The following is a 14,491-nucleotide window of genomic DNA, read 5'->3' as shown; positions in this document are numbered from 1 at the left end:
CGTTCCTTCTTGCCTGCTGCTGTCAGACTCTTTAACAAGAACATTGTGTAGTCTCTACAAACTGGCGGACATTAGTGCAATTGTGCAGTCCTGCACCTGAGCTCGTATCATGCAATATCCAATATTCCCCACAACTGTAATACCGCGCAATACTCAACATTCCCCACTACTGTTAGTCTAGTTTTATTTTTATCCAATGCTGTCCCTTACATTTCACTACAGCACTGCAGCACTGTCACTTACTTAGAGTATGTTTTCCTCTGTACTATGTACAGGCCAAAATGAGTGTTCCTCATACTTTTTATGTAGATGTATGTTGGTGTGTATATACATGTGTATATACACATGTTACTGCGTATATTTACATAGGTTTGATCCCGAATGTTTGCCGTCAATGTTATACATTAATGGCTACATTATGCCGCCGTCCCTGTGTGACCTATATCTTTGCTGCTGTAACAATGAAAATTTCCCCACTGTGGGATCAATAAAGGCATTCTTATCTTATCTTATCTTAAACTGGTAGTTTGTACCTTCTACCATAAAGTGGACGAGCATTTAATTGTTTTGCCTGACACTGTCAGTAGCATTGATACAGGAACAAAGATAGTTTATTTGTATAAATTAGTTTAGGACTTTTTCCCCATTTTTTTGTGTTTAATCATCTAATTTGCTGGTGCAACGGTAGGTGATGAGGTGTATCCTGGAATTAATCAAAGGAAATTTACAAATATACTTCATATCTACGTATAATCACCACATGGAGGCTCTCATTTTTGTCTCTGACCATTCAGTTTAATGGGTTAATATGCGTACAGTGCATCTCGTTAGTCCGATTACACAATATGTGGCTCTTTTTTAAAAAAATCCAATTAATGTCGAGGGAATAAACCATTTGATTGTAAGATGTAGGAATGTTCTCTCCTTGCTTTTCCAGGAAACATTACATAGACCCTTCTAAAAACATGAAGGCAGAGTCATATGAGCATCTTCCTTTAGGTGTACTTCTTGAGGTTTCAGGAAATTGTAGTAAAGAGTTACATTCCATATTTAGTTTATGCAAAGACCTCGATCAAATTTTATATTACAGTGAATCTCTATTGTCAAAAATGTACTGTCATTTAAGGATTATATTGCCACCTAGTGGACAAATTAAAAGGTATTGTGTGCAATTTTTCAACGTTACTATGGGCTTTTGCCACATGACTTCTGAGTATAAACAAGCAAATTTGACAATTTATATAAATATAACAATAAAAGGTTTGATCAACGGCTTGGAGAAAGTGGTGTTCACACCCACACAAGTTGCAGGTTATTGTTGGTAAAGGTTTCCCAAAAGCTTTTCCCAGAATCAAAGAAATATGTGAAATACCTTTAAAGGAGGATGGAATTGGGTCAGAGACCTAAAAAGCACTTTTTAAAATCAGAGCAACAATAAAAATATATTACTTTCTCTCCTTTTGTCACCTTTTTGAATATAAATATATATTTAAATGTAATAAAGCAGTACATGCAGCAATCATTGATTCAAATGTTTGTAACAGAGTGCCTTAAATAAAGAGTAGATACAATACAACAGTAAGAAGAGAAGGTTGTTTTGACATGATATAGCGGCAGTAAATTACAACAAAACAAAAAAGGATTAAAAACCTCTTGGACAGCATGTGGGGGAGAAAAAAGGGATGTGTTGCAACTCGCAAAATGTTCCACAATGTAAGAGGCAGCATCGTATCAAAAAGGCACTTTCCTGATGCACAACTTTTCCAGTCACGTCACCCCAAAACAAACACACACAAACAAAGAGTGGCAGCGGTTCGAACATTCTTCATCGTCCTCATCCTGGGCAATTTGGAAGGGTCACTCGGGAAGGGCCGCGGTGGCCGTCTCCACTTTGCCATGCGCCTCCTGGTCGATCCTGCGCATACAAACAGACGGTGTGATAATATTGGCAACACAGCCATCTCTTTGGACTTCAGTTTTATTTGACAGAGCGCTAAATCATCACAAATGTTATTAAACGGTGCTTTCTTGTATGGAGCAGTTTTAGGACCAAGTTTTGTATACATTAACCAAGTGTTTCCCAACTTTTATTGAGTCAAGGCACATTTAGCCATTGCAAATTACCCTTCATGTTTCCCCCAAAAATCTTTATCCTTGAACAATTGTCTTTTTTTTTTTTTTGCTTGTTTAGTACATTTCAGTTTTTCCTGTCCCGTGCAAGATTTTTTTTTAAATCAGTTATTTCTTTTGTTTGTTGACCAGGTATGTCAAATGTTTTAAACGCTGAAACAGCAAGGGGTCAAAGTGACCCAAAAGATCACCCTGATGCGCCCACAAAGATGCACGGGACAGGATAGAGGATAAATGAAGAGAAAAAAAAAACTGTGTTAAACTAATATCATTACATTATTTTTAAGGATATTACCACATTTGAATAATGTGCAAATTATCATTAAGTACTTTTTTTTAAGACTGGCATATGCTTTAGAGGGGGTAGCTTCTTAAACTTGATACTGAATGCGTCTTTATAATTATTTTATTTTATTTTTTTCACTTGTGTGACTATTAAGAATGTTAACAGTGCCTGTGCAGTTAAAAACGATTTTACTTCCTATACATTACAAAATTGGGGTTGACCAGCATCCCACACGAATGTAATTCCACTGTTAATAGGACTACTGCTTCTATTACTATAAACACTACGGCTGGGAAAGGATATTGCGATGTATCGTGATACCTTTTATGCCGATACCAGGTATCGATACGTTGATGATGTATCGATGTCTTATGTATCATGTTTTGCATATTCTATAACATACTTCAGGAACATTTGAGGTCCGTAAAGCTGAGCTTTGTGAATTGAGTTTTATTTATTACACTCCTGCGTATAAGGAACAATTACTGGAACAGTTTATGCACTTTTCAGTCGCGACTCTTGAATAAATGTCAAATGGCACTTAAGTGAAAACTTTGGAAATGCCTCACTTTTTAAAAATATGTATTTTTATAATATTGAGGTACCACAATACGTATCAGATCGCAACCCAAGAATCGCCATTCACAATGGATTGGGACAAAGGTGTATCTTCCCAGCCCTAATAAATACAGCGTAGTAATTTACAATGGTGTTTTATTTTTAGTATTTTAAATAAGCAGGCAGCCGCTGCATCAAGTGACAAGTGGTCTTGCAAAGTAATGACATGCAATTGTGCAATTTAAATTCTTTTTAACAACAGAGGAGCCCAGCCCTTCAGGTTAAGATGTTCTTTTTGAGCATGGAAAACTGGTATTAGGTGTTCCTGTTCTATTTTTGCTCATTTGTTGTTGTTTTTTTTTAATACTATTAGTTTCACTTTTTTTCTTTATGTTCACATAAATATTCAGACAAGTCATAAAAGATCTTTTCGGCATTAGTGCACATTATCGGTCAGTTGAAAAGTGTGTGTGTGTGTATGTGTGATGTGCGGCAGTGCACATCCCTTCCGAAGAAAATCACATTTTAAAAAAAACAAGCAAATGATCAGGCATCACGTCAAAATGTGCCGATTAAATCAGCGTGCGCAACCAAGGAGGAATGAGGCTTGTGACAGTTAGGCTTGCGGTGATTCATGCAAACAAGCTGTGAGGGCTCAACTCAGTGAGTGACTGGCGGAGGGAGGGGGTGAACCATGTGAGCGCCGTTATCGTGCAACCACAGTGACCGTGTCCAGCTACTTCCCGGTGACTCCACCCACTTCCGTTTGGCCAACAAGGTTGAACTTACCAAATATCAAAAAAGTCCCATTGTTAACCTTTTTCCAAGAAAACAAACTTCTCGGTAGCAACATCAGCAATTCAGCATGGAGATGCTTCGATAGTCATGTTTTGAATAAAAGCTACATAACGGACACATTTCATATGACTCTCTGTGAATATGTTTGAATGGACAAACAATGGTGAATTACAAATGTTGGCTTTGGGTAGTGCTACAGATGCAAATAATTCGATCCAAAATAACATTAAGGAGGGGCAGTGTGCTGGGCTGTCTATACAGGGAAACTTATCGTTGTTAGTTTTGTGAAAGGCAACAAGTCCTAGGTGAAAAATACCTGATACCTTTTACGGCTTTTCCTATTTTTTTCCTCGTCAAACCTTTAGAGGGGGAAGGGAAATGAAGTTTTAGGTGAAAAAAAAAGACAGCCAATAAAAAGAACAACCATACATCCAAATGAGCAGAGCTGGGCATTCCGCCTACCCGAACGACCGGTCCGTCTATCTGCCTATGACGGAAACGAAACGAAAGACAGGAAATTAAAAAAAATAGACGGATTTAGCATAGGCGGAAGCGCATTTTTTTCCGTCTATGTAATCGTCTATTTTCGTGATGCCGCTTCCATGGCAGCGGCGAGACTTCCGTTTCCCATTGGTCGCGGCCGAGGCTTTTTGACAGCTTCTGGGTCCTAAAAGGAGACGTATTTAGTCCAGCCGTGGTGAGGCTTCCATACCACGGTGAGTCTTTCATTTCAAATTACGGTCAGGTAAGGGGGTTGGTCGTAGTGGTCGAAGTTAGTCGACAGAAACGCTAATGGAAGCCCTTTTTAAATATATAGGTAGGCGGATTGGCCTATAGGCCATTACTATTTGGTCTGGCCTAACAAAAGGCAGATAGACGGACGGGGGAAGAGTACCCAGGTTGCAGGCAGAAGGCGATAAATGGACCGGCAAATTTTAGTAAAATACCCAGCTATGCAAATGAGTAAAAATGTTGGGGCAAACATGAGTTTTGCTTCAGGTTAAGCTAAGGCTGGCCAATTACAGGAATCAATTTTAGACATACACCAATAATACTTCTTTCAGACAGAGTATAAATACTTACTTTTGAGTACTGATACTTGACGATGCCATAACATTTTGCTGACCATTTATTTTAATTTAATCATCATTACTGAAAAACAAAAAAATGAACTTTTCTTGAACATGGCTTGAGTTTCAGTCAAATTTAACACTATTCAATGTAACAGTCATATATCTGCATTAGGGCTGCGTGACATTGGAAAAACATGCAATATGGGTGTTGAATACAGGTATAACAATGTTATTGTGATATTTAACACCTACCTAAAGGAATGACATTTTTATTATCTAATGACAGAAGTATTTCAAGTAAGCAAGCTCAACGTATTCTTGGCTAATTAATTGTAATGCCACTAGATACAGATTCACCTATTGGATGGCAATGCACATCTCTAGGTTGCAAGGGACTGGTCAAATTCAGATAAAAGCATACAATTCCATATGAAAATTATTGCATATCTTTGTGATATGCACATTGCGATAATTATATTTTTTCAATATCTTGCGCAGCCGTAATCAGCATTATTGGCATTTTTATCGTCACAATGATTTTTTTCATAATTTTATTTTAGCAGCTTCCCGTCTTCTGAAGCTGAGCCGTGATTGGTCATTACGTGAGCCCTGAGCAGTTGTGATGTCATTTTCAGTTGACAGAAGTGACAAAATGGCTGCCCACTGTGATGGCTAAAAAGGGGTGGATTTTGTTGCTTAACTACTATTCCACAAACGCGATATTAATCAGAATGCTGTGTTTCAACTAGTGGGCCTGCATACAACATATTCTTGAAAAAAATAGGTTTGGGTTGACTTCCGCTTTAAACAAAAAGGTGACCATACAATTGTTAAAAAAAAAACAAAAACAAAAAAAAAAAACTAAAAAAAAACGGAAGCTCATGTTTGTTTATTATTAATTTAACAGTAATTCATTAACCAATGACTTAATAAAAGAACAACATGTAAAATAGTTTCTTATCAATTTTAAATTAACCAACATTATTTAATGAGATAAATTAATAAGGGAAATAAATAAAAACGCTACAATTTAACTAACCAATGTTAGGGGAAAAAATGTCTAAATAACGCAATAAATATTACAGGACTCTTGATTATGTAAAAGTTTGATGGTCCAGATTTTTTTTTTTAATGTATTGTGCAGTATGCAGCCCGCGGGCCATACTTTGTCCACACCTGCTTTAAACTAAAACACGTCCAACGTCGTACAATTCGACCCAAACTTTTTTTTGAAGGTCAGGACCACACACACACACACACACCGATGGAGCTCCTATAACAGTTTGAGTTTAAAACGAGAGTTTTAACTGTACTATCGAGTGGTCATGCTTTATGTAATTACTATTCAAACAAACATCCGTATTCTGTTCTGACTTTTAAATATTGAGATTCTGGAGTATGCCGCCTGACTTGGAGAGTCCTTAAAAAACAAAATACTCCAAGACGCTTGCAAAGGTGGTTCTTGTGCATTTACAATTACCTGATCTACTTCGGTTTAAAGCATGCCATTTTCCAGAAAGGTGACCTGTCCAATACAATGATTTCTACTCACTAATTTTGTTATATAAATGTCGACAATTTTGCTGGAATTACAACGGTAAAAGTATTCCATTTTCATGGTGGGCCAAAGAATATTATGGTTCCTCATCAGAAGACAAGAAAACAGTGCGTTGCTTGTTTAAAACAGGGGGGGGAAAAAAGGGAAAATGTGTGTGAGAGTTGAGGATCCGAGTACTCACAGCTTGATACACTCCGGAATGGACACGTACTCCATCGGGACTAACTCTGCGAGGTCTGTCAGGCTGTACACAAACTTGATTTTTTGACTAAATTTGGAGCTGTCAAAATAAGGAATGTGTTAAAAAGTTAAGAATTCACCAAAGAGATGCATTCTCTTCTATCCCAAACATTCATGTTACCTAATAAAAGGTTTTGTGAGTGCCAGCAGGGTGCGAATGAACCAAGAGGGATGGACGATTATCAAAGATTTTAAATTCTTTCTTAACCTGCAACACAGAAATGAAGAAGATACAGAAAATGACCAATACTGTTTTTTTTTTTTTTTTGGGTGTTTTTTTTAAATTACGGTGTCACTTACCTTCTATCAATCTGCTGATAACATTTTCGGAGCCAGCCGACAGTTGGCATCTTTTTCCGCGAAGTCGCCCCGTTAAGATACACAATCATATAGTTCTCTGCCACCAAAAGTTCCAGCGTGCCAATGACATACCTGCGAGGGTTTCATTGCATTCGTGAAGGTTTGAAAATGTTCAGTCAGGAGCCAAACAAAACACTCACATGAATAAATTGTCCATGATGTATCTGTAATTTGGTTGACTGCTCTCAGGCATGAAGCACACGGCAAACACAATTATGGCATTCAGGCCGTCTCCATAGTAACCTGAAGAGAAAAATACCTAAATTCTTATGAATTTCAATTATAATACAATGCATAGGAATTCAATACATCCATTTTGTAGGGCTTGTCTTCATTTAGGTCACAGGTGAGCTGGAGCCTATCCCAGCTGACTTTGGGCATGGTTGAGTTTTTTGTTGTTTTGCTTCATCCACTGTTATTGTAATGCAAACGAAAACGCACGGAGCACTCATTAGACATTAATGAGTAAATGGCCCGAGCAACTAAGCTTGTCATGAGCAGTTGTCGGTACATGACATACACACTGACCTCCATGGCTTATAACCCGCTTGTAAGGTTCAATGGCCGTCATGTCCACTCTGTGTTCTTGGTCTCCGATGCGAAACACCCTCCAGCGCCGGCCGTCTTCTCTCTCCTCCGAGGCCGAGAACTGATGGACCGACTCCACGCCCTTTTCTAGTAGCTCTGTAGTTTTGGGCTTGGGGAGATCATCTGAGAGGAAAGTAGGTGGTATTAGGTGGTTCTTCTTCTTTTGTATCCCTTGTTGGAATAAATCACTTAAAATGTTTGTTGATCAATAGACGGATCACCATGCTGCATCTGAATTACAAAATGAATACATATATATATATTTTTTTTTAAATGATGGTACAGACTGGATGATCTTTGCATGTCACAGTGTAGCAGAACTGAAGGTGGTGGAGTGGGCAAAGAATCATTACGTGGAGAATCACTGCCACATCGCTTGAGGACCAACCATGGCGATTTCGACTATTAATGGATTAAGGATCATGATTATCAACCTAATCTTTATTTTCTGCTCTATTTACGCTTTATTAATACACGGGTAAACCATACCAATTTCCACATGCAATTATGATACTCTGACTTTCTAAGATGAACTATTTAGATAGAAAATGCTTTATTTACACTACCATTCAAAATGTTTGGGTGTCTATTACAAATGTCCTTTTTTTTATTTTTATTTTTTTACTTTGATTAATTTAAAGCAAGTTTCAACTGAAAAAAGGTGTTTTTTCTTCAAAATTAAGTACATTTCTGAGACTTGTCGTTTTACTTTCAGACCTAACATTTTTTGATGAAATGTATCATTTCTGCAAGAATAACTCATGCGTCACATGGATTTCTTAAAATGTGCTCAAATTTAAAGAAAGACAAAAAAGTCATGCATTAAAAAAATTGGTAATGAAAAAGCTCATGATTTTTTTTTTTTTTTTTTTAAATAAGTGATGACAGAAGATAATCTGGACAGCAAGGTTTGATTGACCATAAATTGGGTGGCGTCCGGGGACTGTCTAAGGAACCTTACCACGAGCAAGAGCGAGAAACCTGTTGCTGGCCTGAAGCCTGTTTCCAGGCAGGCAACGGAAACAATCCTTCCATGTGATAAAGCGGAAGGCAGCAGTGTGGAAAGACAAAAACAACACATCATATTTTAACTCCACTTTAGACAGTTCCCTGCTGAACCAAAGCTGGGGAACCAATAAAGACATAATACACTATATTAACAAAAGAAAATCGAACACACCTCTTAACAATCGAGGGTTTATCAAGATTTTTTCATTCCCTGTGAGCAGTGTGCAAAATAAGGGTGGCTTGATGAGTCCGAAGTGGTGGAACTTGAGCCCTGACCTTGACCCTTTTGTAGGATACCAACTCCAGATTTTCTGGCATTTTAACTCCCTGCATGTAAAATGACTGTGTCCCAACACTTTTTTCCGTATAGTGTATTATCCGATCAAAGGACCAGAAAGACAACAAGCATTCAATCGTGTGTTGCAGTGCATGACAGGCACAACAATTCACTGACCAATTGCACCACTGCAGGTTAAAAGTATACATATTTGTTAAAGGGTTATCACACATTCAAACCTGATCAAGTTGACTGGGTGGCACATTCGAAACAGGTAAGCTGTGTTGTCAAAAGCCCTTACCTTCCCAGTCAAACTCATTGCTGTTGTCGGAAGGCGTGTCCATGTCGTCCAAATCCAGCTCTGTACTTTCATCCAACTCATCAGAAAGAATGGAACCTTCACTGCGGTCGAGAGCCAGGCTGATATCGGGAGCCGCAAGCTTCTTCTTCTCCTTCTTTCCGTGGTTCGCCACATAGCCTGTGGTACACAAGGAGAATAATAAGCATTATGAGTCAGTGTTTACAAGACCCGCTCCATGTCCATAATCAGCAAGCAGTATTATTTGAAAACAGGGGGGAAAAAAATATTCTAAAAATCATCTAAAGTTCACTAAGATTAAGGAAAACAATTCACATCTTTACAACTTCATACGTTTTTCTTTGTGTCCCTGTCCACACCCAGAACTGAGAACATACTCAAAGGAGATAAAATTGTGTACATCAACACAATCTATTGAGGTCCAATACAAACCTGCTATCGTTAAAAAAAAAAAAAATAGTAATAAAATCCTAGCTCACTATCTTTGCAAACAAATCTCCTGTATTGGCTCTGAATAGATGGCGCAGGTAAGTGTAGCTTCCTTCATTCCTGTTTATCCACTATGCTGTACAGTGACAAAGGTTTTTGATTACCGGGATCGCCCTCTTCAGCGGCTCCAGCAAACAACTCCTCTTCAAGCTCCTCCTCCTCCTCAGGTAGAGGCCTAACAGGCAGAATGTAACACAGATAAGTATTTTTCGGCCTGTGCAGTGCTGAGCTGTAAAGCGCCGTCCTCACGTTCCCTGCGACAACGAGGGTGCTTGTAATACTACCGTGGAAAGTCCTCGTCCTGCCACTCTTCCTTAAGCTCGACTCCCTCCATCCGTAATCGGGCCTCTGTCGTGGCAACGGATTCCTGGCGCTCCAAGCTGGTTAAGAAAAACAAACAACAAATAAAACTTTGCTCACCATAATGCCACTGTTGAACGGCAAGTACGCTAGATAACAAAAAGGGTCTGAGAAGTCATCTGTCCTACACGGATAGCAAACACATTCATCGAACCATGACTGACTCATACAGGCCGCAGTGGATTACAAGAATGAGCATTGAGGATTTGCCAGGAGGCAACACAGCTCTCATTCAATTCCTCTGACACTTCAAGTCCTAACAATCTAATGCCATGTCATAAACAGCTCTGACAATATTCCAATTTGGCAGATTCTGTGTAAAAGGCACAAGTGGATAAATTCTGCATCCACTGTTAGGCAGCAATTTTACAGGATCTGTGTAAAAGAGGCTTGCCTTAGTTGCGCCACCAGTGTACTTCACAGTTGTACGGCATATTTTGCAAATTACCTGCCGCCTTTGTCGATTCTTGTGCTATTTTTTTAGACTAACAATATTGCGAAATATGGCAGACACTTGTGACCGCCTTGATGGAATTTGGCTGCAGGCATCTTGGAGATGATTTCAGATTCTACAGTGAATGAAATAATCATAAATGAAATTATTGGACACAAATTACTGGTGAATTTCTAGCAAAACCAGAGGGGTCTTTAATAAGAATTCTGCAGATTGTAATGTCCTTAGAAGCAATTCATTGATATATGACAAACCTTGTCAATTTGAGCAATCCTAATACGGGTGGTACATGAGACGCTATCGTTCCCTAATCTTTCTACTTTTGGCCAGATGCCGCCAGGGCAATCATGCACGATCATTAAGTCTCTCCGACTATTACAATTTACTACTTTGCCACCTAATCAGATCACTGGCTTATTGGAAAGCTTACATGCTGGTGTTTAAGGCTTAGTTCTCTGAACCACAAGGTTCCCTTCTCTAATGCTGATCATTTTTGTATGTTTGCTGTACAGTGCTGCCTTTGATGCAGTAATCACATACATGACTTACTTGCAAACCCAGACACACAAGCATGCTGGGCATTCGGTACTTGACAATACTGAGAGTATTTGGCTTAGCTTGTAGCACTTATGTGTGTGCCTAAATCCCCCACATAACATACAACCTACTTTGTAGATGTAAAGGTTGTACAGGAATCTGCGCGTGAATCGGAGATTTCAGAAATGAATCAACTGGATTGCTTGTGTTTGCTTCAGCGCAGCGCTCAGTGCATGCTTTGAAACGGTTGTTGTGGTTAAAAATAATAAGTCGAATCCAACATTGCTAGCAATCCTATCTGAAAGTCAGTTACACTAAACATGGACTACAACAACGTGGCTTGAACGCTGTGTACACCAAAATTGAATCTGTCTGTCTGTACAGATGCCATTTAAACTGACTGAATGAAGTTCATTTTGTCCCTTAATTGTAATTTGAATTGTTGGTTCTTATATCTCAGACGGGTTCTTTTTTAGGCTATGATTTACCTGACATGTTTCGGCGGAAACTTTCGCCTTCTTCAGTGTCACATGATGGTGTCTGGCGAAACATGTCGGGTAAACCCTAACCTAAAGAATAACCTGTCTGAGATATAAGAACCAACAATTCAAAATGCCATTTAAACTGTTTGAGGTGTAAAAGAAAATCTACCGGAAAGTAATGACAGCGCACAACGGCAATTAGTGTGGCCGAGGTGTCTGCAATTTACGGCCTGTCAAACAACATTTTAATCCAGAACATAACGACATTAAACACACACTTCATCGCAATGCAGGCTTGTACGACACAAGATCAAAAAGGTGAGCGCAACCAGATGAGATCTAGTAAAATAAAATTAAAGTATACAAAATAGTAAATAGCTCACATTTGAGCGACATGATCACATAATACAGTATATTCATTATGTTGATATGATTTCATTTGGTTTACTGAAAGGTGTCTCTAATATTTGGTTGTATGTAGTTAGCCAGATTAGATAAAGTACACCAACAATTAAATGACTACTTCTCTGACAGCGTCTTTCAAATTTATTTAAGCTTTAAATTCCTTTATTTTGAAAACTGCACAGATTGTATTGATAGATGATGATAAAAAAAGACCATGGCTAATTTCCATCTTTACTCTCTTGATCACTGAATGATCACAGTATAAAAAAAGTAATGGGTTAAAAAAAAAAATCACAACAAATAGGCAGAATTAAAGTGCAATGTGTGACTACTGCAGGTAACAGCCGTTTAGGAAGGATCATGGCTAGAGATTTGATTATCGGCTAACAAGTTCTTTAGAAGTTTAGAGTATGACCTGAGGGCCGGGAGTTGAGTTGTAGCAGTGGGTTTTAGGACTGAACAAATAATCTAATTCCAATCAAAATCACAGTGTAGTAGAATGCAACTTTCAAATCAGGCTGCAATTAAAAAAAAAATAAAAAAACTTCTGCTTCACTTCTGTCAATCAGCAGGCTTTATTTTTCGATTATGTATATTTTATTTAGTTAGTTAGTGTTTGGATAAGTTCAGTGCTAAGGAGTGGAGTCCCCATGTTTACGTATCATTGTTTCATGAAACATGAAATGCTGAAGTCATAAAGCCACAGATTTGTTTGCATTACTGTTCTAATCTGATTTATGATTTAGTGACATATTTTTACACCACATTTGTTTGGTAGAAAAGTTATTGTTATGAATGCTTAAAAGACTAAGTCAAAGTGCTGAGTTAAGTTAACAACTCTAATTGAAGTAGATCCATAAACTGTCTTTCATATTTATGGTTCATTTAACCTTTTTTGGGCATGAGACTTACATATAAAAGCAACATTTCCGTATGATAAATCTGACACTGTGTTGTAACTCTGATTAATTTATTGCTTGTGTTTGTTAAAAAAAACATGAGAAGTGGACACCATTACATTATTTTTTCAAAATGTCCAGCACTACGGTTACATTCCATGAATTGGTAGATCGAACAGAATGCACCAGAGCACTTGCAAAACCAGAAATCATTTAAACAGCTCTTGTATTACCAGATTGTGTACGTGTATACCGACGACCTAATGCACACAGCACAACATACCTTCCACTGGGTCCAGCTGGAGAGCACGACTGAGTAAGTTTCACCGGGACACCAGGCTTCTGTTCGTCGTCCGGGTTGGTCCTTTCCTGTGGATTGCTGCTTGTTTTGGTTAAACTCTCTTCAAGTGCCTCCTCGCCATTTTCCACCGTGGACGGAGTGCTGTTTTGGAGCTCGTCCAGCTCCTCCTCGTCCACTTCTCCCGACACCCCAGAAGACGAAGGACTGGATGTGCGTCTGTTCCCGGAGCTCTCGTGAGTCCGCCTGGGTGTGCCAAAATCTGGACGACTATTGTCCAAGTTGTTGTCACTCACACCCTTAAGAGTCGCCCCACTTTCTATCACATCTGAAGCCATAACTTTCGCTTACCACTACCAGTGGTACTGTGAGCTAAGAAACACCGGGTTCTTGTGTAATATCTGTCAAGCAGACGCCCGAAATATGACACAACTCCTTCAGAAGTTTGGATGTTAGCGTGTTAGCGTTAGCACGCGGAGAAGCTCGCTTCGTTGTCGGTGACAACAAGCTACTTACAGACTCGCTACATATCTTCTTAAATTAACAGTGTCGAACGTCGCAGCGGGTGCAAAACCAGTTCCCCGAACTTTCATATGTGCCACCGAAAGAGATCATGGAAGGAGTCTTAGCTTTTCTCAGGCTGCAGTGCGCAGTCAGTGAGCCCATTTGTCGGTTGCTTTCCTTCCTTCCTTCCTTCCTACCTTGGTTCCCTTCCAAGCGTACGTAACTGACGTGAGTAATTACGCGACGTCAACGCTGACGTCGTACACTATGCGCGATACATAAATGACAACCGCGCTCCCACTGGCACGTTAGTCAAGTCTAACGAAGTGCCACGTCAGTATCTACAGTTGTTACGTTTATATCCAACCTCTAACTGATGGTTTAGCGAAGCCTAAATGATTGGCAAAGTGGTACCAAAAGTCAATTTGTTGCCAAAGGAAACCAACTTCCACTACGATTCGCGAGTACAACTTTCTCCCCCCAGAATGACTTAAATGCATTTAACTGGCAATTACACTCGTCGTTAAGCCTCCCTCTACTCCTAACATGTTTCTTTTCTATTTTGCTAACAAGCAGCATGCTATCTAACTTTACCCGATTTTTGCTAACATTGCTAACAACAGGGTCGTAACCGTCTCTCCCACTCCTTGAGGCGCCCATGGCTGCGAACTGTTCCCGCTGTCCACCGGATTTTCAGGTTCGTATCAATAATTTCGACTGTCAGTTATCACACTACCAACAAAGAATCACAGAATTGTGTTTTTCGCAAAATTATGTATTGATTTAGTGACCCTCAAAAAAGAATGGGGGCGGGGGAGGGGTTGTAATCTAAATCTTAACTAAAAAGAAATACTAACTAACTAACACT

General features: G+C 39.0%; 2 protein-coding genes across 12 annotated transcripts in view; one reads left to right on the top strand and one right to left on the bottom strand.

The window, feature by feature from the left end:
* Positions 1-778: 778 nt before the first annotated feature.
* Positions 779-13,910, bottom strand: bnip2 (BCL2 interacting protein 2). Of its 4 annotated transcripts, none has more exons than XM_086027860.1 (11): positions 13,105-13,910; positions 9,969-10,064; positions 9,789-9,859; positions 9,178-9,354; positions 7,532-7,714; positions 7,144-7,246; positions 6,944-7,075; positions 6,765-6,851; positions 6,585-6,683; positions 4,089-4,131; positions 779-1,915 (listed from the first exon to the last, which is right to left on the bottom strand). In XM_086027860.1, the coding sequence occupies exons 1-11, from the start codon at positions 13,455-13,457 to the stop codon at positions 1,835-1,837; spliced, it is 1,425 nt and encodes a 474-aa protein (XP_085883986.1). In that variant the 5' UTR covers positions 13,458-13,910; the 3' UTR covers positions 779-1,834. The 4 variants fall into 4 exon arrangements, with proteins under 4 accessions (XP_085883986.1, XP_085883987.1, XP_085883988.1 ...); XM_086027861.1 differs by having other exon boundaries at positions 4,096-4,131; positions 13,105-13,907; XM_086027862.1 differs by lacking the exon at positions 4,089-4,131 and having other exon boundaries at positions 13,105-13,897.
* foxb1a (forkhead box B1a) overlaps positions 13,832-14,491 on the top strand; it is a 73,008-nt gene continuing 72,348 nt past the window's right edge. For 6 of the 8 annotated variants that reach the window (XR_015086450.1, XR_015086445.1, XR_015086443.1 and 3 more), the window contains exon 1: positions 13,832-14,320. The gene's annotated coding sequence lies outside the window, so the exon portion shown is untranslated. The remainder of the gene's footprint in view (positions 14,321-14,491) is intronic. The other 2 variants (XM_086027864.1, XM_086027865.1) reach the window with 1 other exon arrangement.

This window comes from Filicampus tigris, chromosome 4, assembly GCF_054856515.1.
Source record: "Filicampus tigris isolate MCC_2025a chromosome 4, RoL_Ftig_1.0, whole genome shotgun sequence".
Lineage (NCBI taxonomy): Eukaryota > Metazoa > Chordata > Actinopteri > Syngnathiformes > Syngnathidae > Filicampus > Filicampus tigris.
The sequence above is the reverse complement of the archived record's forward strand: the minus strand, read 5'-3'. Positions and strand labels throughout refer to the sequence as shown.

Coding starts and splice junctions, on each gene's coding strand:
- bnip2 (XM_086027860.1), bottom strand. CDS start 13,457: ATGGCTTCAGATGTGATAGAAAGTGGGGCGACTCTTAAGGGTGTGAGT. Junction 9,860..9,968: donor CAGGACGAGGACTTTCCACG/GTAGTATTACAA, acceptor TCTGCCTGTTAG/GCCTCTACCTGAGGAGGAGG. Junction 9,355..9,788: donor CGCTGAAGAGGGCGATCCCG/GTAATCAAAAAC, acceptor TGTGTACCACAG/GCTATGTGGCGAACCACGGA.